Source organism: Citrus sinensis, chromosome 2 (assembly GCF_022201045.2).
Source record: "Citrus sinensis cultivar Valencia sweet orange chromosome 2, DVS_A1.0, whole genome shotgun sequence".
Classification (NCBI taxonomy): domain Eukaryota; kingdom Viridiplantae; phylum Streptophyta; class Magnoliopsida; order Sapindales; family Rutaceae; genus Citrus; species Citrus sinensis.
Window position 1 is genome coordinate 27,122,477 of NC_068557.1, and position 27,809 is coordinate 27,150,285.

The 27,809-nt window shown below is 40.2% G+C and overlaps 2 protein-coding genes across 5 annotated transcripts; one reads left to right on the forward strand and one right to left on the reverse strand.

Moving 5' to 3' along the window:
- Positions 1-17,800: 17,800 nt before the first annotated feature.
- On the forward strand, positions 17,801-20,378 carry LOC102619261 (O-fucosyltransferase 23). The gene is made up of 2 exons (XM_006468370.4): positions 17,801-18,374; positions 18,555-20,378. The coding sequence occupies exon 2, from the start codon at positions 18,728-18,730 to the stop codon at positions 20,081-20,083; it is 1,356 nt and encodes a 451-aa protein (XP_006468433.2). The 5' UTR covers positions 17,801-18,374; positions 18,555-18,727; the 3' UTR covers positions 20,084-20,378.
- A 1,381-nt stretch (positions 20,379-21,759) lies between these two features.
- LOC102618748 (E3 ubiquitin-protein ligase RSL1) lies at positions 21,760-26,836 on the reverse strand. Of its 4 annotated transcripts, none has more exons than XM_006468368.4 (4): positions 26,655-26,836; positions 25,708-26,222; positions 24,199-24,959; positions 21,760-22,470 (listed from the first exon to the last, which is right to left on the reverse strand). In XM_006468368.4, the coding sequence occupies exons 2-4, from the start codon at positions 26,128-26,130 to the stop codon at positions 22,092-22,094; spliced, it is 1,563 nt and encodes a 520-aa protein (XP_006468431.2). In that variant the 5' UTR covers positions 26,131-26,222; positions 26,655-26,836; the 3' UTR covers positions 21,760-22,091. The 4 variants fall into 4 exon arrangements, with proteins under 4 accessions (XP_006468431.2, XP_006468432.2, XP_024950506.2 ...); XM_006468369.4 differs by having other exon boundaries at positions 25,708-26,571; XM_025094738.2 differs by having other exon boundaries at positions 26,603-26,836.
- Between the last annotated feature and the right edge of the window lie 973 nt (positions 26,837-27,809).

A 27,809-nucleotide genomic window follows, 5' to 3' on the forward strand; every position in this document is an offset into this window, starting at 1 on the left:
TAACAAAGAGAAAAATATATCTTAAAAAATTAGAAACACGTCTCTTTTTTTTTCAAGTTTAATCACATTGATTGACTCTACTTAGGGTGTGTTTGTGATTGAGGTGCTGTGGTTTTTAAGCTACAGCTGCTGTGAAAAAAAATTATAACTATGAAATAAAAGTTAATAATATGTAATAAATATAAATTTTAAATAATAATTTTAAAAAAAATTATTAAAGATATAATATGATTTTTCATCATACAAGTGAAAAATCATATTAATATAGCTTCCAAGCTACAAACACCCAGTGTTTATCAAATACTTTAATGCTATATTTTTTAAATTACAACTGTCCAATCTCAATTCCAAACGCACCCTTAACTGTCCAATCTCAATTCCAAACGCACCCTTAACTGTCCAATCTCATATCTAAAATCTCTTCTTAGGAAAATTTTGTTTCTAAATCACTTTTATAAACTTGCATATAATTATTATAGAGCAACCAAGATGTCTGATATAATAATCTTTGAATGTTGTAACATACTCTCAAAAATACCAAAGCGTTGTTTATTATAAATTATAACTTATCTTTTAACAACTGATAAGGCAAAAAGTTCAATAGCTACAACTTGACAAAACGGTGGTTGATTATTCTTAATGTCTGCCATCAATTCCTAAGCTATAATACGGCTGTCGTTTAACCATTTAATAATGCAATCATTTTAAAATGCGACTGTAACATGAGAAATAATTTGGATTAAGCGCAATTATTCGATAGCTTGTCTCTTTGGATGTATTTATTTTGTAATTCTCGTTAAATTTGAGCGGTCAAAAACATTTTTTTCCTGTCTGCTTCTGATGTCTTGGGTGTATTTTCTTGGATGGCGGATGGTGTGTAGTGCCCATTCCCACGATTTGACTGGGATTTATACTAAAATCTGAGAAGGGGTAAATGAAAGTAATTTATTTATTTTTTTATTTATCATGATTTTTAAGAATTTAATTTCTATTAAAATTTAATATACATCATAATATAGAATTTAAATTTCACACCAAAGAGTGATGAACTTAAATTCATTTTCTATTGGAAGCCAAAACATCCAAAATTACCCCTTCAATCTTTTATTAACTTGTTTAATATTATCAAATTATTATTATTTACAAATTTATTTTATCATTTTAATATTGCAGAAAATTAATTTGTATTAGTAAAAATTAAAGCAATGATTTAAATAATTTAATAAAATCACTTTATTTATTTTATTAAATTTTAAAAAATAGAAATACAAATTTAACAATCACTGGACCGTCGTCGTTGCCACCGCCGGACTGCCGCCTTTGCCGCCGACACCTGGCGTGGGATGTCACCGCCCATACCGTTGGAGTCGCCGGCCAATGAGAAACGTCGTTATACCGTCACACAAGTGAAAAAATGAATTTATCTTCTTCAAATCATGTTAAAAGAAATTTGAAAACTTTCTAACTATCTCAGATCTGGACGAACATAAAGTATTTCGACCAAATAAGTTGTTTCAATCTGTAGATCGTCAAGTTCTGATCATTTTCATATAATTCTCGAGTTGAAATGACATGGTATAGTGGTGGCCGGCGGCAAGACACGGCGGTTCCGACGGCGGCAACTCTATTTTTTTGTTGTTCAAATAAAATTTTAAAATTATAATATATTAATTAAGAAATTATTTGTATTATGTCATAATTTATTTAGAAACAAATTAAATTAAATTAATTTTAAAATAAAATTATGTTAATAAACTTTTTGAATAGAGGTTAATTATAAATATAATTATATTACTTAAAATAAATTTTTTAGTTATTTATATAGTATATTAAATAAATTTATTATTTAATTTTTTGAATTATATTTATGATAAATATTGAAAGTTTAACACTAAAGGGTGAAATTATCCAAATAAAAGTTAAGACATTTTCTTTTCTTCGTATAATTTTGTAACAAATCAAACATTAGAAAGGAATTTCAATATATTCTCCTCTCTTTTCTTCCACTTTTCTTACTTTTCTTCAAACTAAACAGTACCTAAAGGATCTTATAAAAAAAAAAAAAAAACACTACCTAAAGGAATTATCGCTATAGAAAAGTAATGCATGCAATACAACTTATTATGTACTATTCTAATTTACAAAAACAGATATATATATATATATATATATATATATATATAGATATATATATATATATATATATATAGATAGATAGCCCGGCCCGGAACTAGTGGTCCGTCTCCCTCTTTGCCCTTTACAGTCGGTTCTTTTTCCCCCAATGATCCGTGGAAAGTGGAAACAGACAATTACGGGCCTTTAGCCCAATTATGTTTGCACGAACTGTGAGATGGGTCCCCATCTCAAAATAGGCCTTTTAACACCCCCACAAAATTTCTTAAAAAATAATTTTTTTAAAACTGAAATTACTAAATAACTAAATACAATTTAATTATTTTCTTATTTAAAATGGAAATCCAATTAAACACATAAACAAATTATTCTTTTAACGAAAAACTACACACACCAATTCCATAATTTATACTTATTTTTTAATTTTAATAAAAAAATTTTTGAGAAAATGATAGGAGTTTAAAGTTATAAAAATAGAAACTATATATTAAAAATATAATATAAGATTTTAGGACTCGTATGTAATTTATAAATAAAAAATTTTAAAATTTATATTTTTTAGGATAAAATTTTTTATGGGAAGATGGTTGATATTAATATATGTGTGTATGTGTGAATTGTTAAACTAAATTGAGTTTATTTTAGGAAATAATATTAAAAAGGGGTGCTGTAAGGATTTTAGAAGGGTGTTAAAAGCTCCACTCTTCAACCTAAGCAAAAACCGAATCTTAAATTAATTGTTGAGTTGAGCTACATGAATTGAGCCAAGCTGTATGCGTCAAAATCATAAAACAAAAAGAGAAGGACGAACTTCAGCTTTAATGTGATTATTAGTCTCATATAGAAACAAAATTATATACAATACAAATCATTTTGTTTTTTTTTTTTTTCTTCTTCATCGAACATACATCTATGGATTAGATCACTTTTAACTTTCAAACTACAATTTCAAATGTTTATCACCAAATAATAAACTTTTAGTACATGAACTAAAAGCCGCAACCACTAAACTACAATATCACAATTAAGCTTATATATATCTGCATGTTACCTGTTTGGGAGAAATACGTCGACGAGATCAGGCATGGTGAGCAGATATCTGATGGCAGAGCTCTGCGAACCGGTGTGTTCCGTAAAAGCCTGGTGCGCGGGGGAACAGGAGCAGAAATATCCTGCTCGTCCACGAGCACGTCATCCGCGAGGCCAATTTCCTGTAAGAGGCATAAGGCCATTCCGGCTAGAGGTCGAGAGGCGAGGAGACCCGGTCGACGGCAGTTGGCAAGACATGCTCTCCAGCCCGAGAATCTAGGCACAACAGCCACGCTTTCCCCAGAACCACGGCGGAACACGCAAGATCCCACGTTTGCCCATAACGCAGCATAACGCAACAGTCAGAGTCCCAGACCGTCCCCCAAAAAGCGGAAACAAGATCTCACAGAACCACGACAGCCACGCTTTCCCCAGAACCGTGGCGTAACACGCAAGATCCCACGTTTGCCCACGACGCAGCAGTCAGAGTCCCATACCGTCTCGAAAAAAGCGGAAAACTGGGATTCAGAGGAAGCCTATAAAAAGGTAGCCAACGAAGGTAAAGGGGTTGGCATTTTAGAAATTCAAAAGAAGAGAAAACCACGAAAAAGCCATAAGATCTGTGGCAAGCGTTTCCCGAACCTTCATATCTGACTTGAGCGTCGGAGGGTTTGCGCCGGGAAAACAACCGGCGTACTCTGACTTGTCTGTGTGCGCAGGAACCTCTGGAGAAGAAGCCTTGCGAGGAGACCTCCTGGTCGTGATGAAGTTGGTCGAGCAGAGATCCTGGTCGTAGAACGAGGAGAACCGGAATCCCGCATCAACATTTTGGCGCCGTCTGTGGGGATGAGAGCAAAAAGCTTCTGTTGATAGCAAGAAGAGGGGTGAAGCAAGTGAAAAGCAATGGTGACAGGAGGAAGTAGTGCACAAGGGGGTGATAAGAGGCTTAACGATTCCGTGACGCTGAGGGAGATAGTCAGTGAAGCACGGGAAAAAGTCATGTTCGACCGGATGGAACGGATGGAAAAGCAGATGGAGACCTTGACAACCATCCTGCATGAGCTGCGGAGCGAGCGAAGGGTAACCCAAGAGAGAAGGGTGAGAGGCGGTGGAGTGGCACCAGGTCCCAATAGTGCGGGGAGAAGTCAAACCACCGGGAGATTTGGTGGTGAGAGAGGTAACGTACCTCTGCGGGGAGAATTTCATAGAGAAAGAGAGCAGTCTCCGGCAAGACAGACTGGTGACGAGGACGACGGGGTGGTGAATGCAGAGGAAACAGAGTTGAGGCAACACTTGCATGATGTAGAGCAAGAGTGGGATTAAGTTGCAGCACGTGATCCTGGTCGTGCAGTGCAGCTGGAGGAGGAAGTGCGCAGACTAGCGCAGATAATTGACGACATGCAAGGAAGGAACAGAGCCCCTGGTCGGAGGATAATGCTGGACGGAGAATCACCGCTCGCAGCAGAGATCATGAGGGCAGTTATTCCGAGAGATTTCCGCCTCCCAGACCTCAGATACTCGGGAAGAACTGATCCGCTGGTGCACATAGAGCGCTTCAACGACATAACTAGGGTACAAGGATTATCTCAATCCCAAAGGTGCAGGGTGTTCCCACTATCCCTTGAGGGACGTGCACGAGAATGGTACAGGAAACTTCCTCGGGGCAGCATTAAAACCTTCGAGCAGATGTGCCAGGAATTCGCGGAGCAGTTTAGTGGGGCAATGGCACCGGAAGACGACATGATGGAGCTGAAAAGCATGAAACAGGGGGAGCAAGAAACCCTTCGGGAATTCATCAAGAGGTTTCATCGGGCTGTCCCCGACTTGGGAGCCTTCAACCACCCTCAGGCGTTAAGGGGATTGAAAGAAGGAGTGAAGATAGGAAGGCTGTGGTACAATTTGAGAAGCCCAGCTATTCAAACGTATGCAGCCGCATACGAACAGGCTAAGAGAGACATCGAGATTGAAGAGGAGAAGGCTGCACGGATTAAGACAGACCAGTTGGAAGGGTTGGGGAGGAAAGAGAAGAAAGCATTACCGGGGAATGGGCCGATCAGGAGGAGGGACCACCAGGCCTCCGGTAGTGGAGCAGGAGGTCGGGTAACTGCTTACCAGCCTCATCAGAGGCCACCACAGTATCAGCGCAGCAGGGCGCAACCTCCTCGTTCCCCAGCTAGGGAGCCTTGGAGAAGGCATGAGTCGGCATCTGGTGGTCTTCATCAACATCCCCACGGTAGCAGAGCGAGCAGACCAGAAGTACTTTCACCGCCCCCAACTCAGAGCGGGGCAAACAGAGAAAGAGCAATGCACCTGATCGACCAGAACCCGGACTATGGGCGATACACTTCCTTGAAGATGTCCCTGGATGAGGTGTACGAGGCCATAAAGGATCGAGGGCTGCTGCACCTCCCTACACCAATAACAAAGCTACCCAACAGGAGGAATAGAGGACGTTATTGTAAGTTCCATGGCACCCATGGCCATACCACGGCAGAGTGTAGAGATCTCAAGACCCAGGTCGAAGATTTGGTGAGAAATCGGTACCTGGACGAGTTTATGGATGGGACTTTCCCGATGGTGGCCACAACAGGTGAAGGGGAGCAGAGTGGTAGAAACTTGAGGCGCGAGCAGTCCACAGTAAGAGTGATAGCTGGAGGCTCAACATTGGCCGGAGATTCCAACAGATCGAGAAAAAATTATGCTAGGTACGCCATGACCAGTAAAGAGGTACTCTTCAACACCCCAGCAGCCAAACGAGCAAGGGTCAGGCAAGTGCCAATCATGTGGACGGATGAGGATGAGGAAGGGATTCTATACCCCCACGAGGATGCTTTAGTCATCAAGGCTACTGTTGCTAGCAAGAAGTTTGACCGGATACTGATTGATACAGGGAGCTCAGTTGATGTGTTATTTAAGTCAACCCTGGAAGAGATGGGAATAACCGACCGGAAGTTGGAATACACCAATACCTCTTTGAAGGGGTTCGGAGGAGGGAAGCTGGTCTCTCTGGGCGTGGTCGAGCTGCCTATCACAATTGGGAGCTCCCCGACAGAAAGAACAATGATACTGAACTTTGTCGTAGTGGATGAGAAAGGTCCTTACCAGATGATCCTAGGTCGGCCATTTTTAAGGATGAGCAAAGCGGTGCTGTCCAACCATTATCTGGCTCTGAAGTACCGGGTGAATGGGGTAGTAGGAGTGGTACGAGGAGACCAGAGGATCGCAAGAAGCTGCTACTCCTCGGCAGCAAGGGAAGCAATGCAGATAACATCCCTCGATACCCGAGTGGAAAAAAGAAGGGCAGACAAGAACCTGTAGAGGATCTGGAAACAGTAAGCCTGGGACCAGAGAACCCGGGAAAGACAATCAGAATCGGGTCGAGACTTAAGGGAGAGCAAAGCAGGAGTTGGTGAAATGCTTACAGGCTCATGCTGATGTGTTTGCTTGGACACATGAAGACATGCCGGGGATTGACCCTGAGGTAGCATGTCATAAGCTGGCAATAAAGAAAGGTGCTCGGGCCGTAAGGCAGAAGAGGAGGTGCTTCAACCAGGAGAGGTATGAGGCTATAAATGGTGAGGTAGAAAAACTCTTGAGAGCAGGATTCATTCGGGAAGTCAATTATCCCGAGTGGATATCGAATGTGGTGTTGGTAAAGAAGGCGAATGGCAAGTGGAGGATGTGTGTGGATTTCACAGACCTCAATAAGGCGTGCCCAAAAGACAGCTTCCCTTTACCAAAGATCGATCAACTAGTGGATTCAACGGCTGGACATGGTCTGCTTAGCTTCATGGACGCGTTCTCGGGATACAACCAGATCCCCATGTACAAGCAGGATGAGGAGAGCACGGCTTTCATCACTAACCAAGGTTTGTTCTGTTACAGGGTAATGCCATTCGGTCTCAAAAATGCTGGGGCCACCTATCAAAGGCTGGTGAACAAAGTCTTTAAGCCGTTGATTGGGACAACCATGGAGGTGTACGTGGATGACATGATCACCAAGTCCAAAATCCCGAAGGAACATGTCAGGCACCTCGAGGAGACATTCGAGCTTTTGAGGAAGTATAAGATGAAGCTCAACCCGGAAAAGTGTGCTTTTGGGGTCGAGTCAGGGAAATTCCTTGGATTCATGGTGAGCCATAGGGGGATTGAAGCAAATCCCGAGAAAATCCAGGCGATTGTGCAAATGATGTCTCCTCGTAACCTGAAGGAGATGCAGAGCCTCACGGGGAGGTTGGCGGCGTTGAGCAGATTCATATCCAAGGCTACAGATAAGTGTCAGCCATTCTTTCAAGTGATAAGGAGGGGAAAGAAAACAGAATGGACCCCAGAATGCGAGGAAGCCTTTCGGAACTTGAAGCAATACTTGCAGCAAGCTCCGCTGCTGTCCACACCGAGGGATGGGGACAAGTTGTATCTGTATTTGGCGGTATCGGATCGGGCCGCCAGTTCTGTTCTGGTGAGAGAGGAAGAAGGAGTTCAGCATCCGATATACTACACCAGCAAGGCCCTGCTCGACGCTGAGACCAGATACCCACCGTTGGAGAAATGGGCACTTGCCCTTGTGGTTGCTGCTCGGAAGTTGAGGCCATATTTTCAAGCATTCCCGGTCTCGGTAATAACAAACCAGCCATTGCGTCAAACTCTGCACAAGCCAGATGCCTCTGGTCAGCTCGTCAAGTGGGCTGTAGAGCTGAGCGAGTTCGACATAGACTATAAACCCCGCGCAGCGATAAAAGCCCAGGCAATGGCCGATTTCGTAGCTGAATTCACAGAGCCCGAAGTATGCTTAGATCAACAAGATGCAGTTATAGGCAATGACGAAACTCAAGTATGGCAGATGTCTGTGGATGGGTCATCAGGGGAGCGGGGTTCAGGAGCAGGGATTGTCTTGGAAGGCCCAGAGGGGGAGGAGATCTCTTATGCTGTAAAGTTAGAATTTGCAGCCACGAATAACCAGGCAGAGTATGAAGCCTTGATAGCAGGTCTAGAATTGGTTAAGGCCGTGAAAGCAGACAGAGTTAAGATCAGAACTGATTCCCAGCTGGTTGCGAATCATGTCAGTGAAAGATTCCAACCAAGAGAGGAGAAGATGGAGCAGTACCTGAAGATAGTCAGGCAGATGATGGGGAAGTTCGAAGCAGTGGAGGTGATACAAATCCCCAGGGAGCAGAATAGTCGAGCAGACATTTTGGCTAGGATGGCAGCAGTAGCCGACCCAAAAATGCCAAAGTCGGTCCCTCTGGAGGTGAAGTCCAGCCCAAGTATCGATCAGAATTTGGGGGTGTTGCGGATAGAACAAAAATGCTCGTGGAGGGACCCGATAGTTTCATACCTTAGAGACGGGATATTGCCACCAGATAAGCTGCGAGCTCGCAAGATTAGAGCCCAGGCCTCGAGATACACGATGATTGATGGGGTACTGTATCGGCGAGGATATACACTACCGTTCCTTCGGTGTTTGGATGAGGACGACGCAGATTACGTACTGAGAGAAGTACATGAAGGAATCTGCGGAAATCATTCTGGCGGGAGGTCCCTGGCCCACAAGGTTCTAAGGCAGGGATATTTCTGGCCGACAATGCACCAGGATGCGCAAGAGAAGACCAGGAGTTGTGTAAGCTGCCAGAGTTTTGCAAATTTCTCTAACCAACCACCAGAGAAGCTCACCTCCATGACCTCCCCCTGGCCATTTGCTCAATGGGGAATTGATCTGATCGGCCCATTGCCAAAGGCACGAGGAGCAGCAACACATGCAATAGTTGCTATAGATTACTTCACGAAGTGGATAGAGGTAGAAGCCCTTAGCAGGATCACAGAGAAGAAAACAACAGACTTCGTGTGGAGAAACCTGGTCTGTCGATACGGGATCCCTTATGCCTTGGTAATGGATAATGGCAGGCAGTTCGATAATCACAGCTTCAGGGATTTCTGCCAGAACCTCGGGATAGAGCTGAAGTATTGCTCGCCTGCTCACCCTCAATCGAATGGACAAGTAGAAGCAGCCAACAAGACCATCAAGAGGCTTTTGAAAACCAGGCTTGGAGCAAAAAAGGGTGCGTGGGTTGACGAGCTGTCAGGTGTGCTATGGGCATACAGAACAACCCACAAAACCGCAACTGGGGAGACACCGTTCGCTTTGGCTTTCGGACATGAAGCGGTCGTGCCGGCTGAGATAGGAACGACCACACACCGGACAAATCATTTCAATGAGCAGGAGAACGACGAGCAGATATGTTTGAATCTTGATCTGCTAACGGAAAGGAGGGAGCAAGCAGCCGAGCGATCAGTCATTTACCAACAGAGGGTTGCTCGGTATTATAACCAGAAGGTGAACATACGGCAATTCAGGGTCGGAGACTGGGTACTGAGAAGAGTGAATCAGAGCACCAAAGATTCGACTCAAGGAGTGCTGGGACCGAATTGGGAAGGGCCATATAGAGTCAAGCAGATAGCGGGACCCGGAGCTTACAAGCTGGTTCGCACGGACGGCCACGAGGTGAAACGCCCATGGAACGCAGCACACCTCCGAAAATACTTCCAGTAAGACTTATTCACATTTGAATGCTATTTTTGCTCATGTTCATTATCGTTTATCTTTCACGCTTTATGTCCAAACAATTTCATGTAAGTCGAATCCTGCCATTAATGGAACGTCGAGGAATATCTTTCGCTTGAAACCGAGAAAATTCCCAAAGGCATGCAAAGGCTCGACAAAGTCTCAAAGCCTGTCTTATGGCGAGACAGAAGCCAAGCATGCCAGGATCTGCTCGGCCACGAGAAGGCGAGCAGAATCCCAATCCTCGAAGAATCCGAGGCATACAAAGGCTCGACAAAGTCTCAAAGCCTGTCTTATGGCGAGACAGAAGCCAAGCATGCCAGGATCTGCTCGGCCACGAGAAAGCGAGCAGAATCCCAATCCTCGAAGAATCCGAGGCATGCAAAGGCTCGACAAAGTCTCAAAGCCTGTCTTATGGCGAGACAGAAGCCAAGCATGCCAGGATCTGCTCGGCCACGAGAAGGCGAGCAGAATCCCAATCCTCGAAGAATCCGAGGCATGCAAAGGCTCGACAAAGTCTCAAAGCCTGTTTTATGGCGAGGCAAAAGCCAAGCATGCCAGGATCTGCTCGACCACGAGAAGGCGAGCCGAATCCCAGGCATTGAAGAATCTTCAAAGGCATGTGGCAAAACCATGAGCCAAGCCGGAACCTGCTCGTCTAGACAAAGACAAGCAGATTCTCAAACGAAAATTAATTCATAATTACAACACAAGAAAGTAATCAAAAAACATTTTTATTAATTTGTTAATAATTAACAGAGGGGATAATCTTCATGAACATTGTTCATTACAATACAAGAAATATATCAAGAAGATGGTGGATCAGTAAGCCCAGCAGCATCGGTTGGCTGGACCTTCTCAGGTGCAGGAGGGGTATCACCAGTTGCGTCCGGGGGGTGCTCGCCTCGCCAACATCAGCAGGGACTGCACGAGGAGGAGAGTTTTCCTCCTCAATCACGATCGGCTCTACCCCTTCGGCATCTTCCTTGGCCGCCTCCTCGTCCATATGTTGAGCAACACCAGCTGCAAGGTCATCCATCTTCAGATCAGGGTGTTGCTTCCCGAGGACGGCCATGATGCAACGATAGGAATGCCGAAGTCCCTGGTCGTACTGGTTGTCGGCCTCCCTCTCCAAGTTCTCGACCTGAGCTCGGTGGGAGTCGCGGAGAGATTCGAGCTGAGCCTCATACATAGCCTTCTGCCTTTGCAGATCCTCCTGGACCTTGGTAAGCTCCTCCTCGAGGGTAATGGCTTTTGCTTGAGCAAGTGATTCTTGCTCTATCAGCTTCAGATTCTCGAGATTCAGCTCCCCTGCTTTCTTCTCGGCAACGTCAGCTCTGCTCGTCGCCGATTGAATATCCTCCTTCATCTTCCGGTCGTAGCGGCCAATCTTAGCCTTATAATAGGTGGTCATGCAGCTGAGGTGGAAAGCGCTATGCTGCAGGGCCCCCACCAGCTCACCCAAGGTGCAGCCGTCAAAGTCCTCCAGGTCCTTCTTGCTCACGAGTTTAGATAACTCATTGAGGTAGGGGACCAGGTGTTCTGCTCGGCTGTCAGGTAAGCGAGATCGAGGCCCGACAGGAGGAGAAGAGGAAGCATGATCTGTGGCTGCTCCACTAGCTTCCCCGACTTTTACAGGAACAAGAGGTAAAATCTTCAAGGGTGGGACCTGCTGCACGATGTTGGCCCGCTTTGCAGCAGGGGCATCCTTACTCTGGTCCCTCTTCGTGGTTGGAGGTCGAGAACGCTTTCGGGTCAGAACCCCAATCACAGCGTCCTCCATCCTATGGCCAGGAAGTATCAAGCGAGACTCGAGCAAGTTGTATGTAGTTAACAGTTCTCGGCTCGAGCAGGAATTGGCTAGTACGGCCTCGACCCGTTTGAGCTGGTCAGGTTCAAGCGGGAAGTGGACACCCCAAGAACCTGCAACACAAACAAACATTTGATTAGAGACAAACCAGTAAAGCGCAAACGACAAGGGAGACAAGACATCTAATACGAGCAGGCAACCTGGGACCACGAAACGGGGTGGGACGCGGAAGTCCTCCCCATCAACCCGTGCAACTTGACCCCAGGGACCTCCTGCGAAGAAGAACTTCCTCTTCCAATTCCCACCACCACTAGTAGGGAGATCGGTTATGGGTTTCCTGGTCTTGGTACTTGATTGGAAGTAATACCAGCCGGCATCTTTTGGGCTGCTTTTCAGCTGGTACAGGTGCATCACCTCGTCGACTGTGGGCTCGCTTTGGCAACATCTGTCCCACAGTATGAACAGACCAGATAGCACTCTCCAACCGTTTGGGTTCAACTGACAAGGAGATAGATTCAACCCGCTAAGTATCCGGGCAAAGTAAGGTTGCAAGGGACACCTCAGCCCATACTTAAAGCTATCCAGATACAGGGTAACATATCCCCTAGGAGGCCGGCTAGGGGTATCCTTCTTGCCTGGGACCTTGAGAAGTATTTCACCAGGAATGTTGTACCTAAGACGGAGGTCAGCGAGCTCGTCAAACGTGGTCGTGCACGTCATATAGTCGATGGCATAATCACGCAACAAGGCTCTACCCCCTACTGTACCCCGTCCTTCTGGTCGTGACGTTCCAGATGGAGACACCTCACCAGAATCACCTTCGCCATTCTCACTCAAAGTATCCTCGGAGCCAGAAGATCTCTCCTCACCATTACTTCCGCTCGTAGAGGTTGTTTGGGGAGACATCCTCCTAGCACTAGTCCCGACACTAGACCTAATGGGCTCTAAGGGGATCCCGGGGTCAAAAGCAGGATCGGTGAGCAGACTAGGCAGGAAGTCCAACTCGTCGTCATTAACCTCAATGACCTTCTCTTTGCCTTTCGACATTCCCTAAGCTCTAACCACAACACCACCAACTACTACCCAAACAGAAGAGAAGAGAAATTATCTACAACTATCTGAGACCAAGGAGATAGAAGAAATACCTGAAGTAATGGTTCAGTCGGTGAAAATCAGAGATGGAGGCCTTTTATGCCGGAACTTCTTTGCCGGAGAGACAGAGACGGAGACGGAGTGAATGATGAATATGCCGTTCGAGAGGATTTGGTTTTCCTAATGAGGACGGACTCTTGGGTTGCCAGCATTTAACAGCGCCGAATCCCGAGGGTCTCATAACCGTCGGTTTGAAATTCAAATGGAGGGGGGGGATTTCTGCCACGTCACCTCGTCCGCAGTTAAATGCGACATGACTCTTGGCAGCCTTTTCCAATCCCACGCGAGCGAGTACTAACGAGTTTCTACTGTTGGTCCACTACATTACCCAACACCAGAAACTGGGGGACTGGTGTTTGGGAGAAATACGTCGACGAGACCAGGCATGGTGAGCAGATATCTGATGGCAGAGCTCTGCGAACCGGTGTGTTCCGTAAAAGCCTGGTGCGCGGGGGAACAGGAGCAGAAATATCCTGCTCGTCCACGAGCACGTCATCCGCGAGGCCAATTTCCTGTAAGAGGCATAAGGCCATTCCGGCTAGAGGTCGAGAGGCGAGGAGACTCGGTCGACGGCAGTTGGCAAGACATGCTCTCCAGCCCGAGAATCTAGGCACGACAGCCACGCTTTCCCCAGAACCACGGCGGAACACGCAAGATCCCACGTTTGCCCATAACGCAGCATAACGCAGCAGTCAGAGTCCCAGACCGTCCCCCAAAAAGCGGAAACAAGATCTCACAGAACCACGACAGCCACGCTTTCCCCAGAACCGTGGCGTAACACGCAAGATCCCACGTTTGCCCATGACGCAGTAGTCAGAGTCCCATACCGTCTCGAAAAAAGCGGAAAACTGGGATTCAGAGGAAGCCTATAAAAAGGTAGCCAACGAAGGTAAAGGGGTTGGCATTTTAGAAATTCAAAAGAAGAGAAAACCACGAAAAAGCCATAAGATATGTGGCAAGCGTTTCCCGAACCTTCATATCTGACTTAAGTGTCGGAGGGTTTGCGTCGGGAAAACAACCGGCGTACTCTGACTTGTCTGTGTGCGCAGGAACCTCTGGAGAAGAAGCCTTGCGAGGAGACCTCCTGGTCGTGATGAAGTTGGTCGAGCAGAGATCCTGGTCGTAGAACGAGGAGAACCGGAATCCCGCATCAACATTACCCACAACTTAGCCCTAGTAAATATGTGGGCTTGTTTCAGAACCAAAATCGATGCTCCTTTTTTTTTTTTTTTTTTTCAGAGCCTTGTGTTGATATTTGGCCCTTAAAATTTTCGCCAACCCCATTTTTTTAATTTTATTTTTAAAATTATTCTTATTAAAAAATAAAAATATAATTAAAAAAAAAAACAATTCCATATCATTATCACCATCTCAAGGCACCGCAACACTAGCCCTTTTATTGCCGACTGGCCTTGCTGATAAATTTGGCGGCGGCCGCCAATCAAAATCCCTCATTATGACAACCTCGTATTAAACCTGAAAAGCAAGCAAAATGTCCGATAGTATCGGCACTTGAATGTTGCCTTCTTTTGGCTCGGTTGGCTCAGACCTTTCCAATTGACTCGATTTGTTGGCTACAATTATAACAAACTCCTTCGTCCCACAGGCTTTTAACCATAATGAGAAGAATCATAATTACCACCGTCAGTGACACCGTAAACTTAATTGCCACCACCATTCTAAATGTATCGCTCAATTATCCAAACCATGAGGGTTTTGGTCGGTAGGTAATAATGGTGGGAAGCTGGTTAAGATTTCTAGAATGATTTTGAAAATACATAAAATTAAGTAAAAAAAAAAAAAAGGGACTGATATTGAAATTAAAAGAGTCAAATATCACCACCTGTTTTTTTTTTTTTTCCTAAATAGAAAAAATACAGAAACATTGTTTATCTCATAACTGTCCCCACAAACAATTGACAATTCTTCTACATAAATGAAAATTGAAAAAGAAAGGAGTGAAAGAGCGGAGAAACCTATTGATTGAGAGTGGACCCCTACATTATAGCGATGATCACGCGTAGGCGCAGCTAAAACAGTTGGCCAACCGCGTAGGAATGTGACCTCCTTTTCTTTATTTAGTAATTTAATTTTTGACAGATTGAATTGAAATTAAATGATGCAAAGCGACGTGCCCTTTCTATTCTATGAGACTATAACTAATGAGAGTGGGAGCGAAGGGCAAAGGGCACATCGCATGCGACAGAGGAGATTCGTTCACGTCAGTTTTTATCCGGAAAATGCGCCACATTTTGTAAGTCACATGAGCCAGTTAGCCAGACACATGCATTATCCTTTTCAGTTCATTTGCCCATTACCCTTTGGTACCTTTTCATCTTAGATGGACCACTCCTTCCCTTTTTGCGAATGGGCCATTCATTGCGCCAACTTCATTCCACCAACCACTTATACCCTAAGGCAGAGACCGTTTTCTTGGTTAGATTTTATTTGCATTTTGTTTCCATCAAATTCTTTTAACCTTTTCTATGATGCCTTAGTTACAGCTACCTTTTTTTTTTTTTTTTTGGGGGTTTATATTTCATCATTCCAAGCCTCATCTTCAAAATTAAGGCTCTGGTCTAATAGTAATTTCCGCATCATTGGTCAAATCTCAAACATTGGGCTTATAATATTAGAAACTTCCAATTTCAACTTGGAGTTTCTTTTCTTGCCATTTGTGAAAACGATATTTAATTAATAACCACTTGCCACAAAAAAAAAAAAAAACAAAAAGACACCAGAGTTTTAGCATGCTTCAAGCTCGCCCTATATTATTTTATACAATATTTCATAATAACAAATACAATTTGCCTGTAAATCACATTGACTTTATTGTGCTCACTTAAAAAATATTAATTAATTAAAAATATTAAACTATTTTTCGACACTAGCCGTTTAGAATGTGTTCTGGAATTATTTTAAAAACAAAAATAAGATTTTGAAATTGTGAGTGCTATGAAATCAAAATATTATGTGTCGTTAATTTTTTTTTTTTTGGGGATACAAACTCCTTTTAAAATTTTGAAAATAATGAAAAATGAATTGAATAACATAAAAGGCATTATTTATATAAATAAGGACGAAACTATGTTGTAAGGTGGCAACATACCACGGTACCACTATGTTTGTCTTTTTGTGATTTGATTATACCACACTACCTTATATTTTATGTAAAATTAAGGCTTCGTTTGGGATTGAGGTGTTGTAACTTTTAAGCTATAGTTACTGTAGAAAAAAAAAAATTGTAACTATCAAACAAAAGTTAATAATATATAGTAAATATAAATTTTAAATAATAATTTTGACAAAATTATTAAAGATTTATATCTATTATACAAGTAAAAAATATATCAATATAATTTATAAATTACAACAATTAATGTTTATCAAACACTTTAGTATTGTATCTTTTAAATTACAGTTGTCTAACCTCAATCCCAAATATACTCTAAATGGAACTAAAAGTTACACATTTTTATATGGGATATTATCATTTTCCCACTAAAGGTATTATGACATATCATGTCAGTACCACGGTTTGGTAAAACTATCAATTTACCACCAAACATTTAAACTGTTAGCATTTTCCCACCATTCCGTTAAAACTCAGTTAATATGTAACATAAAATTTCTAAAAGGTCAATTTTACCACTGGAGCATAAAAAACCATGTAATTAACCTTTCATGAATTTTGTAATTAAATCATCATTTGCTGGTTCTTCCTTCTTAAAGGAAAAAAATTACCCTTTATAAATTTTGTAAAATTGACCGTGTGGTGTTCGGTACTTCATAAATTGATTTAATTTATTTAATTTTTAAAGGGCAAATTTATTTATTTAATTTTTTTGTGTAAAATTATTATCATCATATCAAAGATAAAATTACTTCTTTTGCACATTCTTTTTTTCCCCTTCATAAATTGATTTTTAGTAGTATAATAAATTGGCTTTAGCTCGTCAATTTAATAAATAAATTAAAAATTAAATCAATTTATGAAGTACCTAGCACCTCATGGTCAATTTTACAAAATTTTATAAAGGGTAATTTTTGTCTTTTAAGAATGAAGAACAACAAATGATAATTTAATTACAAAATTCATAAAAGGTTAATTATATGGTCTTTTATGCTCCAGGGGTAAAATTGACCTTTTAAAAATTTTTCGTTACATATTAACTGAATTTTAACGGAATGGTGGAAAAATGCTAACAGTTTAAACATTTGATGATAAATTGATAATTTTACCAAACCATAGTACTGACATAATGTGTCAGAATACCTTTAGTGAAAAAATGATAATATCCCTTTTTATATATAAGTCTCAATTATTTTTTAGGAACTGTTGTCATGTGAGTACCTGGACCGAATAAGTAATAAGAAAGTCTAATAAGAACATGAAAAAGGTGGCTGGCACAGCTCACAAGTCAAAGTTCTCCTACCTGCTCCACTAAAACTTGGTCCCAGCCCATGTACAACCGTGGGGGAAAAAAATTGCTGTGTTTGTCTGATTCAGACAATTTTTTTTTTAATATTGATTAATCATCATATTATTACATTACATAAATATTTACAACTGCTATTATAGCATATATATTATACTGATATTTACAATCAGAAATACATGATTGGGACTTATATTATTACATTAAATTCTGTGAAGTACATGTCCAGACAAATAATCCCTTACAGAAGAGGGATGTCCATACTTCACTCGTATTGCACGATGGAGAAGAAATTTTTGAAATATTAAACAAATAAATATATTAGCCCCCACAAATGCTTTTGTGGGGGCTTGAACCGCTGCCCTCACAATGCTTGTGAGGGCAGCAGCCCACCACTCCGACCAAGGCCGAAGTGGCTGATTTAGAGAATTATTGTTAAACGATTGCACTCTAAATAAAAAAAATTAATTTATTTGCTGTATTTTTTTAAAAAAAATACATGAAGAACAAAAATAATGGAAATTAGTAGAGATTAATAAATAAATTAAGATTATATAGGACTCAAATTTGGGTTATTTTCAAGAGAAAAACAGTTCACAATCACAAAATAGAGTGGTGGGTGGGGGCACTGTGACACAGACGTGAGTCTGGTGAATGAAATCTAAAATTTGTCCTTTCATTTGATTTTGATTTCCCCTGGCCATCTGACAGTCCTGACACACATTTCACTTCCTCTTTTGGCTTCATTTATTTAGTGAAACCCCATTTTTAACAAAATCAAAATTTCTTACCCCTATTACTTTCGATTTTGTTTCCCTCCTACTTCTCCCTGCAATTTATGTTATTAAAATATAATAATGTGGACAAGTAGCTTTCATCTATTATTTGTTTAACACGCATTTTGTTATTTACATTGGCTTTAGCTTTTCTTGGTTGTCATGATTATGCAAGGTTGGTTGGTTTGGTTTGGATTTGGCTTTTGGCTTACGTGAATTCAGGTCGCTTTTCTCCTGCTGCACACGATCATCACTCATCAGCTTCTCGTTTTTTTGCTTTCTGGGGTCATCCTCTGAACGCTGATTCCTTTTAGCATAACCCCATTTTGGTCCATTTCCCAATATTTGTGTATTGCTTTGTGGAATCACTTTCCCTGCTGTCAGTGATTCAAAATGCACCTCTTCCTCTTCAAAAACTAGACGCTTTCTTTTGGATTATCTCCTTTTTCCTTGTGAGAATTGTATTCAAGCAAAAGGTCTAGGCTTTGTTTACTTCTATTTTTTTTTTTTATTATATGAATTTCAATTTACGGTCTTTATTTGTTCTTTGCATGTCATGTATAAATATTAAATTGTATGAACCCTTAGTTTAACGCTTCTTTTTTTCTTTTTTGGCACCATTATCGATTATCACTTGATTTTTATCAATCGTGCAGATTTTCAAGTTTGGTCGATATCTTTGGACTGAATCTTGTGTTACTTATTGGATTTTCGGCAAGTGCTTAAATTTCTGGGTATGTGCAAGCTTTTCTTCTGACTGAATCGGATCTTTTGAGCACATAGTTGTTATGGAAAAGCCGTAAACTGTGTTTGGGTTGGAAATATCTGAATGGATTTGTTATTTAGTTGTAAAAGTTCAAGATTGTTTTGCTCTCACCCAAATTTGGGTTCTTTGACATGCAAATGTCTTGTTTTGGTTGTTGTTGCTCTGTTTGTGCGAATTGCATGGCTGCCTTCCTTCTTTGGATTTGTTGGGATTGAACCGAAGAACGTTGAATTTATCCAAACTCGATATTTGTCTACGGATTCTGATTTTGGAATTCGTAAAGATAAGTTCTTAGAGGTTCCTCAAATTGTATGGGGACTAAACAATCAAAAGATTGCATTTGCAAGGGCTTGTTTGACTGCTAGATTGCTAAACCGTACTCTTTTGATGCCTAGCTTAAGCGCTTCATTGTTTTACAAGGAAGTTGATCTGTTGCAGCCAATTTCCTTCGATAAGGTGTTCCAATTTCAAAGGTTTAATTCTCTCTGTAGTGGGTTTGTTCAATTGGGTCGTTATTCTGATGTTTTGAATCGAACTAATGTTTTTGAGCTTCAGAAGGGAAGTGGAAGGAAATGGACTGCTGAGAGAGATATGGATCAGTTGATTGAGTCCACAGAGGATTCAATTGATGGGTATGAAGTGATTCGGGTGGTTGGAAAGAATCCATTTTTGTGGCACGATCATTGGCCTGTTAAGGACTATGCAAGGATATTTGAATGCTTGGTTTTAGTTGATGAAATAGCAAAAGAAGCTGATAAAGTTGTGTCTAAGATTAGAGAGGTAGGAAGAGACATTAGAAGCAATGCCGAGTCTTCACAAAATGGCGCAGACTCTAAAGATTCCTCAGCACAGCAGATTCCTTATGTTGCAGTTCACATGAGGATAGAGATAGACTGGATGATTCATTGTAAGAAGTTGGAGCAACGATCAAACATAAGCCAGATTTGTAGTAGCAAGGAGGAGATTGTGGAGAGAGTCGGAAACATTGTGGGTCCGAAAACTCCAACTGTTCTTTACCTTGCAGTGGCTGATAGCCTCCTTAAAGATTCTTCTATATTGAGTGGTTGGAAAGAAGGCTTGCATCCTGTTGAGAAGAAGAAATTGGGTGTCGATGGAATTTACGGTATGTATCCGTATCTCATTCAGTCAGCAATAGACTATGAAGTGTGCCTAAGGGCTGACGTCTTTGTGGGCAACAGTTTCTCCACATTTTCAAATCTTATAGTTCTTGAGAGAACACAAAGGATGATGAGAATGGGAGTTAATAGCTCATGTGGTGTGGATATAAGATGGCCTTCTTATGCTTATAATATATTAGGAGAATCAAATGGTGCTAGGAGATGGATGACAAATATGTCCGATTCAAGCCTTCGAGCCATCAGTTATGGTTCTAATGCAATCTCGTGTTCAGAGTCATGACTTGCAGTTCCTGAATGCAGCAGCTTTCCAGTTTAGCTGAAGATATTACAGTACTGATCCAACTTGGGCCAAGTTAGCTTGAAGGAAATTTTTGTAAAGAAAATCGGTAATACAGTGCCATACAGAAATCGGTACAGTTATTATATTTTGCAGTTTTGAAACTTTTCTCATTTTGTTCATATCACATGTTCATATAAACCCTCATGTTGGAGAGTTTATTTATTCATTAATTTGTTTATTTTATTGGAATTCGTTATATACAATCCCTTCCAATTCCATAGCTGAATTCCTTCCATTAAGTTGTGAATGTTCTTGAATTGTCACCATGATTTTCAAGGAGTCGTACATATTGCGGGTATTACTGCAGCTTTTGGGAAGAATATACTCTGTAGAACGTAAAGTTACCAAGAACTAATAACGATGAAATACTCATTTCTGTGCTTAATCATCAAGCTATACCAAACCAGCTTCATATGTAAATTTCCAGGTTTGCTTGCTGCCTAATGATTGTGTGATGCCATCTTTTAAAGTTTGGTCAAAGTAAAGCTTCCTGAACAGCTGGTTGTTTGTCGATTCTATTTGTGATTGCCGCAATTCAAGGATCAAACAGGCGGGAAAAAGAGTGAGGTCCTCCACTTTGTTTCCTCAAGAACAATCAAGGCATCAACGTCTCCATTTGTGGTCCTGACTTTGTTGGAAAGAGAGCCCCTAAGTTACATCTTCTACTTATTGCAACTTGGCAACACCTGACTAGATGACTTCACCACCTGTACTTATGGTTTTCGGGAACAGGGTGTAGGCAATAGAAGAAATTTACCGGTTACCCCGGTGTTCCTGCTAAGCAATTTGTTATCTTTTTTTTTTTATCTTGCTGTTTTTATTGTAATTTTCTAGAGTTGAACTGAAGGTAGAGTGGTTGGTGAGGGCAGTTCAAGCCTTACAAAAGTATGGTGGGGGCTTGAGTTCTTCCTCATTTATTTGAGTGAAAGTTAGTCTCCCCCCTTACTGTTTTGATTGGAAGTGGAGTAAACATTTTTTGGATATTAGAGAGAATACAAATTTAGGCAATATTTTATGAGAATTTGAGTGATAGTCTAATTATAAATATTAATAATAGATCTCATATAATATGAGTTATAAATTTAGTTATAATGGTCAGTTAGAAAAAAAAACTAAAGGCAGAGGAATTATTAGATGGTACAGTTTTGATGGGATCTAATAATTAAAATCGTGACACTTGTTTCAAATTTTCTCCTTTAATTTCGTAATATCCATCCATTATGATTGTAATTAGTACACATGATGTGGTAAGTCTGTTGTACTTAATTGAAGTCGCCTCACATAAACTTAGATGAGTCAGCCCACAATGGCTCAGCAGATAGGGTTCCAGAAATGCTCTAGCCTTGTTTTTCTAAGGAAGCCTTCCGGTCGAAGGCACATGCTGCCTTAAGAGCCTGAAAACATGGCTGAGACTGGTTGACTCTCATCATAAAATGCCTAAGATCAAGCCTGAGATGTCGGCAATAATGCACATGAAGACTACTTTCTAAGGCAATTTCCTCCCATCGTTCAACTTTAATGTAACCACTTATTTCTAAATGAGAAATGCCACCCTTAGATTCAGTAAAATATTTCAAAGCATTCCTTACTTACTCAGCAAAGAAAAAAAGAGAGAATAGGAAAATGAAAAGGTTTGATTGACTTTTCTTTTATCAACTCAATGACATAATGTTTCTATCTTTTTTTCTTTTTTACTTTCAAGATGAAAGCAGCCATCAAGAGTGGATGCTTATCCTTCCATCTTATGCAAGGACCTTCCAGAGCCACAATTTTTTCAGCAGCTAATGACTAAGATAACATGGTAAGAAAGAGCATCCATTTTTACATGCCCGTGTAAGGAAAAATGGGAGTGAAAGAGCGAGAAGCTCTCCGACCTCCTCTAAAAAGCATTCTCGGTAGCGCTCATCAACTTATGTTCATGTGATTTCAGAGTAATCTTTTATCTGCTTCACTGCATATAATCTTCATAGTAGGTATCACTTATCACAGAGACGAACCTTTCAAGCCAAGGAAGTTGATGAAGATCCTTCATTGCATCTCCATAAGAGTCTGTACAGCGGGGTGGTGATTGGTAAGGATGATGATCACTAAGACTGAAACCGCCAGCAAGGAATCTTTGGATTAGCGCCAGCTGTGATCTTTCTTGGTCTGAGTAAGCATCCATAATCATGGGGAGAGAATTGAAAGTTTCCCAAGCTGATTGTTCTGATTCATGGACAGATTGGGTCAACTCTTCTGAATTGTCTTCATCCCAAAAGGCACATTGGCAGGTCTGTTGGCCGTCTCTATATTCAGCACCACAAGAATAGCAGAACTCATGTCCACACCTGGAAATCAAACATGAGAGTACATTTGGGTTTAAAAACTATGGACTCTGCAGTTAAATCAAGTTAAATTTGACCTGTTATTATTTACTATTACAAACATATACCGATTGCCAGAGACTATTTCACATTTGGACAACATGTGCAGGAAACAATTAAAATTCATCCAACAGCTAGTTGTTGCTTGTCTTCCTAGCAATGCTTCAGTTCTAACCAACCAAAGCCGATTAGCTGTAATTGATGGATATCACAATCAGAAACTATCATCCTATATTATTGCATAAGATATTTAAGAAAAACTTGAATAAATTTTCTTTTCCCATCTCACATATTTGATTTTGTACAAATTTTGCACTGTTAACTAAATTCAAGTTCCACGGACAAAAAAACCAATAACTTTTTCCAATCTATCACTACCCAAATAAGATCATCATGTAGCAGATGAAACTCAAATTAGTGCATCTGTGTGTGAAAAAGAGAAGAGGCAGAGGAAGAGACCAAAATACAAACGTAGCCCATTCACAAGCGACAGAATACAGCAGACTCTTAGTAAAAACCTATCTAGTAAGAATTCACTATAATTATAATTTTGGGTAAAAGTAAATCATTCCAACAAGGAGCCCATATGAAAGTACAGAATAGAAGTGGTGACCACACTATAATTTCACTAGTCAGAGGATCTTCCATTCCTCTTGTGGGGTTATGGATCTTTCCAATTGCATCTTTATCAAATGGTTATAAAACTCAAAATTGTGAAGCAACAAAGCTTTTCCTTATCCAATCAGCTAAATTCAACAAAACCTCATTATTTATTCCAAGTTTTCTAATGACGCTGCCCTATCCATCTTGTTTGGTTCAACTGCAGTTCTAGATTGTTCCTCCCTAATAGCTGAACATAAATTTTCCATTTATAAGTCCAGCACTTTAAAATTTGAACATAACCCAATGCAGTTCCCAACTTCATCCACCCTCTAATCTTATGTGCAGTATCCTCATTATCACTTGCAACATCTTTATTGATAAATATTAGAGCATCAAATACCCATGGCATATACGAGACATCAAACCTTCGAAACTAACCAAACAGACACTGTAAAATGGAAAGAACTAGAAAAGTTACTTAATGATATAAGCAACAATGTAATTGTCTTCAAAAGCTCCATTTCAAGCAAACAAATTGTTATTAATCACAACTGTATGCTCACTGACAGACCTAACAACACTAACACCAATGTCCTAAACGCTGTCATTGACAGAAGATTTCATCACCACAATAGCCATTACCACCAATATTCTTAAATAGGAAACCGAAGCCATGTCATTGGTCTCACTACAAGCCTCTTATCAAAAACCAGTCTGACTACATAACTGTTTGACATATACTAACCTATCAAATTTCATTAGACTCAAAGTTCTTGGACCTAACAACTTCTAAGACCTCAAAATCCTAAAGGGCAAATTCTTTAATTTGAGAGGAGTCATAAGCACCTTACTTTCCATGCATGCTGCTTCCAACCAGAACACCACGCTTTTACATTTAACATTAAAAAAAAAACTAGAAATCAGATGATTGAGTCAACCAGTTTTTCAAACTCCTAGAGGCAATCTAACTGATTTGTGGCCGATTAAGAGAAAGAGGTTTACCAACTTTCTAACCCATCTATGGATCTACCATCTTTTTAATTTAAAAAATAAAATAAAATTATCCATGACGGAAGTGAAATATCTTACCAGCAGGTCATGTGATAGCAACCATGAGTGAGCTCAATCATCCTGCGGCACTGCTGGCAACGCCTCCACCTTTTGTTTTGTGCCAACCGATGCAAGGTTATGTCCCCTGCATCTCTCTCCTCCAAAGGGAGATTCTGGTACTCTTCACAGCTCAATGAAGAATGCCAAGGAACCCCACATTCCACACAGATAAATCTTTCACAAACTGGGCACTCAACACAGCTACTATCAGACTGACTTGATGAACTTGCCCTAGCTGACAAACATTCACGAGGATCAAGCAGGACAGAACAATTAGGAAAGGGGCAGTAGATTCTATCTGAGTGGAGGATATTTGCTTCTGCAAGGGCTGTCTCCAATGATTCATATGAACTGAGTGGCAGAAACGATTTGCACTCTACAGTGGAAATGAAATATTTACATCTCAACTGAGGACATCTGATTGGAACCTGAGATGACTGCACTTTCCCATCAATATAGGTTCTCATACAATGCGAACAGAACTTGTGGGAACATTTCATTGTGATCATCATTGGATAAGGCTTGTCCTCACAGCAGATAGAACAGTTTTCCGGTGATTTATCACCCTGGGACGGAGAAGAGACAATACCGACTGCTATTTGAGCTAATCTCAATGGCCTCTCAAGCTCAATGCTGGGAACGAGCTTTAAGACAAAAGCTTCAAGATTACTGGTATATTCTAAGATTCTTTGTCTCAGTGCTACCAAAAGCGGAATGTCAAGTTTTTCCTCACGTGTAATCTACATAAAATTCACATATTAAAGCTAGCATTCAATACATTATATTTAATAGATTCAATGAGAGCTATTTACAAAGAATTCATCATAATAGTCAATTTTTTTTTTCACTGTTACAAAATGTGAGAACTATGACAAGTTTACAGGCTAAAAATGCAAGATGTGAGCAAAGATATTGACCTTGAATCCAAACAATTTTCAAGAGACAATAATACAAGGTTTGCGAGTGGAAAAAGCATTTATAGAAGTGCAAATAAGCTTATTTGATGTGGTAAAATGAAAAATAGATTACAATCAATTTCGACAATCTGAAGGGCTTAGACAAAGACTTAGCATCATGAAGTGAAGTTACTGCTGCAATAATTATAACTCAAAGACAAATCTTCTGAAACGGATCAAACCTGATCATACAACAACTCAGAATCCATAAAAGCTTATTTGATGTGGTAAAATGAAAAATAGATTACAATCAATTTCGACAATCTGAAGGGCTTAGACAAAGACTTAGCATCATGAAGTGAAGTTACTGCTGCAATAATTATAACTCAAAGACAAATCTTCTGAAACGGAACAAACCTGATCATACAAAAACTCAGAATCCATAAAAGCTTATTTGATGTGGTAAAATGAAGAATAGATTACAATCAATTTCGACAATCTGAAGGGCTTAGACAAAGACTTAGCATCATGAAGTGAAGTTACTGCTGCAATAATTATAACTCAAAGACATATCTTCTGAAACGGAACAAACCTGATCATACAACAACTCAGAATCCGTAAAAGCATACACACAGCGGATTTTATTCTGCACTGCTGTGATAAGACCATCCATTAGAGCTAAATAATCAGCCACAGATTCCTCCACAAAGAAATCAAGCTTCTTTTGCACTTGCATAATGGGAATATTAAATGATCTCTCCATGACCACACCAATTCCAGAGAATCCAGAACCAGACTCCCCAACCTCAGTTATTGACATGCCCTTGAAGAACATCTTCACTGAAAATTCATCAAGATCCTCCTTCACTACTTCCTTCACCGCCACATCTTCAGTCTCCTTCCATACTTCATCGTCTTCACAACAGCTCCTAAACTCTTCCTCATCTTCTTCTAATCTCACTTCTCTGACTATTTTCACTGAAGATTCATCCACAACTATATCTTGATCCTCCATTTCTCACACAATTTTTACCCCCAAGAAAACCAACAAACACCTCTGCAACTAGCCAACTCCAAAAGCCTTCAAGGTGTGATATTAATCAAAATCTATACAAAAACCATCAGCAAATCAATTCCAAAAAGTTCCATTTTTCAGCATCTATATCTCGAAAATCACAACAAAAAATAAGAAACTGGTGAAACAAACTTCCAGATTTCAACAGCATCAAGCACTGATCTTTCAGCTGCTAATTTAAAATCACAATCTAGCAAATACCCACAAGCAGATCAATTCAAAACTCTAAATTTTACCGAGAAAATACCGAAAAACAACTAAAAATTCCCAGATACCCAAAAATAACCAAAATAAACAGCGTTCAAATACAATAAAAATCGGATCTTTGATACTTCCTCATCAATCAAAAGAAGCCCAAGTTGTCCACAAAAGCAAACCCTCCTAAAGAAAATAGAATAAGAAGAAAATATACCAAAAAAATGGAAAAGGTATCAACTTGGAGATAAAAAATGAAGGCTCCATACCATGACTGTAAGTCCTTATCTATCTGGACTGGAGGGAATTTTAGGCCAGTGGATGTGGAGAGGTGTTGTCTGTTGAAGAAGAGTGGGAATAAAAGTTTAAAGAAAAACCACTAATCTGACATTTTTTGCTTTACTAAGATTAGATTAAGATTCCGATGTGGAGAGAGAAAGGGCGAATGGTCAGTTACCATTTGCTGTAAACGGCGTGAGATAAAAGGAACCTCTTTTGCTTTGCGTTGCTGGCGTTCTTGCAGCTGCTGCCACCTTGACTTTGACACACTCATGTTTCCTTTCACACTTGTCTCTCTTTCTTACAAGTAATTTTATTGCCACTTGACTACTACAAGGTATATATTCTTTTTTTTTTTATTATTCTCTTGATTAAATAATTGCAAGATTTTATTCTTTTATTAGTGTCTTTTATCAAATTTATCATATTTTTTTTTGCCCTCAGAATCTAAAATTTAATGCTATTTAGGGGAAATGAATTGCTAAGTGCCGTATATGCTCACAAAATTATATCTCATGAGGAATTTAAAGGTAAAAAAACCTTGTCAACCTATTCACTTTTCTCTTATCTCAAAGACAAAATTTTCTCTTTTTAAACTTTAAATAAAGGGAAATTATCATTTGTATACTTTTAGTTTACTCCATTATCAAAAATACTACAATACTTTATAAGTGTATCAATCGTCCACCATAAATTAACAAAATGTATCAGCTGACCACCAAATCATTAGTTGCCGTTTAAGTATGATGACGTCAGAAGGGTAATTTGATCTTTTCATATGATACAAGTGATAATTTAAGAGTATATAAGTGATAAAAAGAGAATTTAATGGTATACAAGTAATAATTTTTAAGGGTAAAATAATCAATTCACTGTAACTTCGTTAACTTTCAAACGACAACTAACGGTTTGGTGGTCGGCTGATACATTTTATCAACTAAAAGTGGACGATTGATACACCCTCAAAGTGTTATAATATTTTTAATAATAAAATAAATATAAAATATATGAATGATAATTTTCCTTAAATAAAATCAAGGGAAAAAAAAAAACAATCGCATTGAAAGATTAATGAAGAATCTTAGCATAAAGCTTTGGTTTTAAGCAACCAATGCACATGGGTGTTTTGTCTTCTCTTTGACTTT

Bases quoted from the DNA above. Each gene is read 5' to 3' on its own strand.
- LOC102619261 (XM_006468370.4), top strand. From the start codon at position 18,728: ATGGATTTGTTATTTAGTTGTAAAAGTTCAAGATTGTTTTGCTCTCAC.
- LOC102618748 (XM_006468368.4), bottom strand. From the start codon at position 26,130: ATGGAGGATCAAGATATAGTTGTGGATGAATCTTCAGTGAAAATAGTC. The intron at 24,960-25,707 runs GTTTGTTCCGTT...AATTTTATGTAG, and splicing joins CTGAGTTGTTGTATGATCAG to ATTACACGTGAGGAAAAACT. The intron at 22,471-24,198 runs GTAAGATATTTC...TTTGATTTCCAG, and splicing joins TGCTATCACATGACCTGCTG to GTGTGGACATGAGTTCTGCT.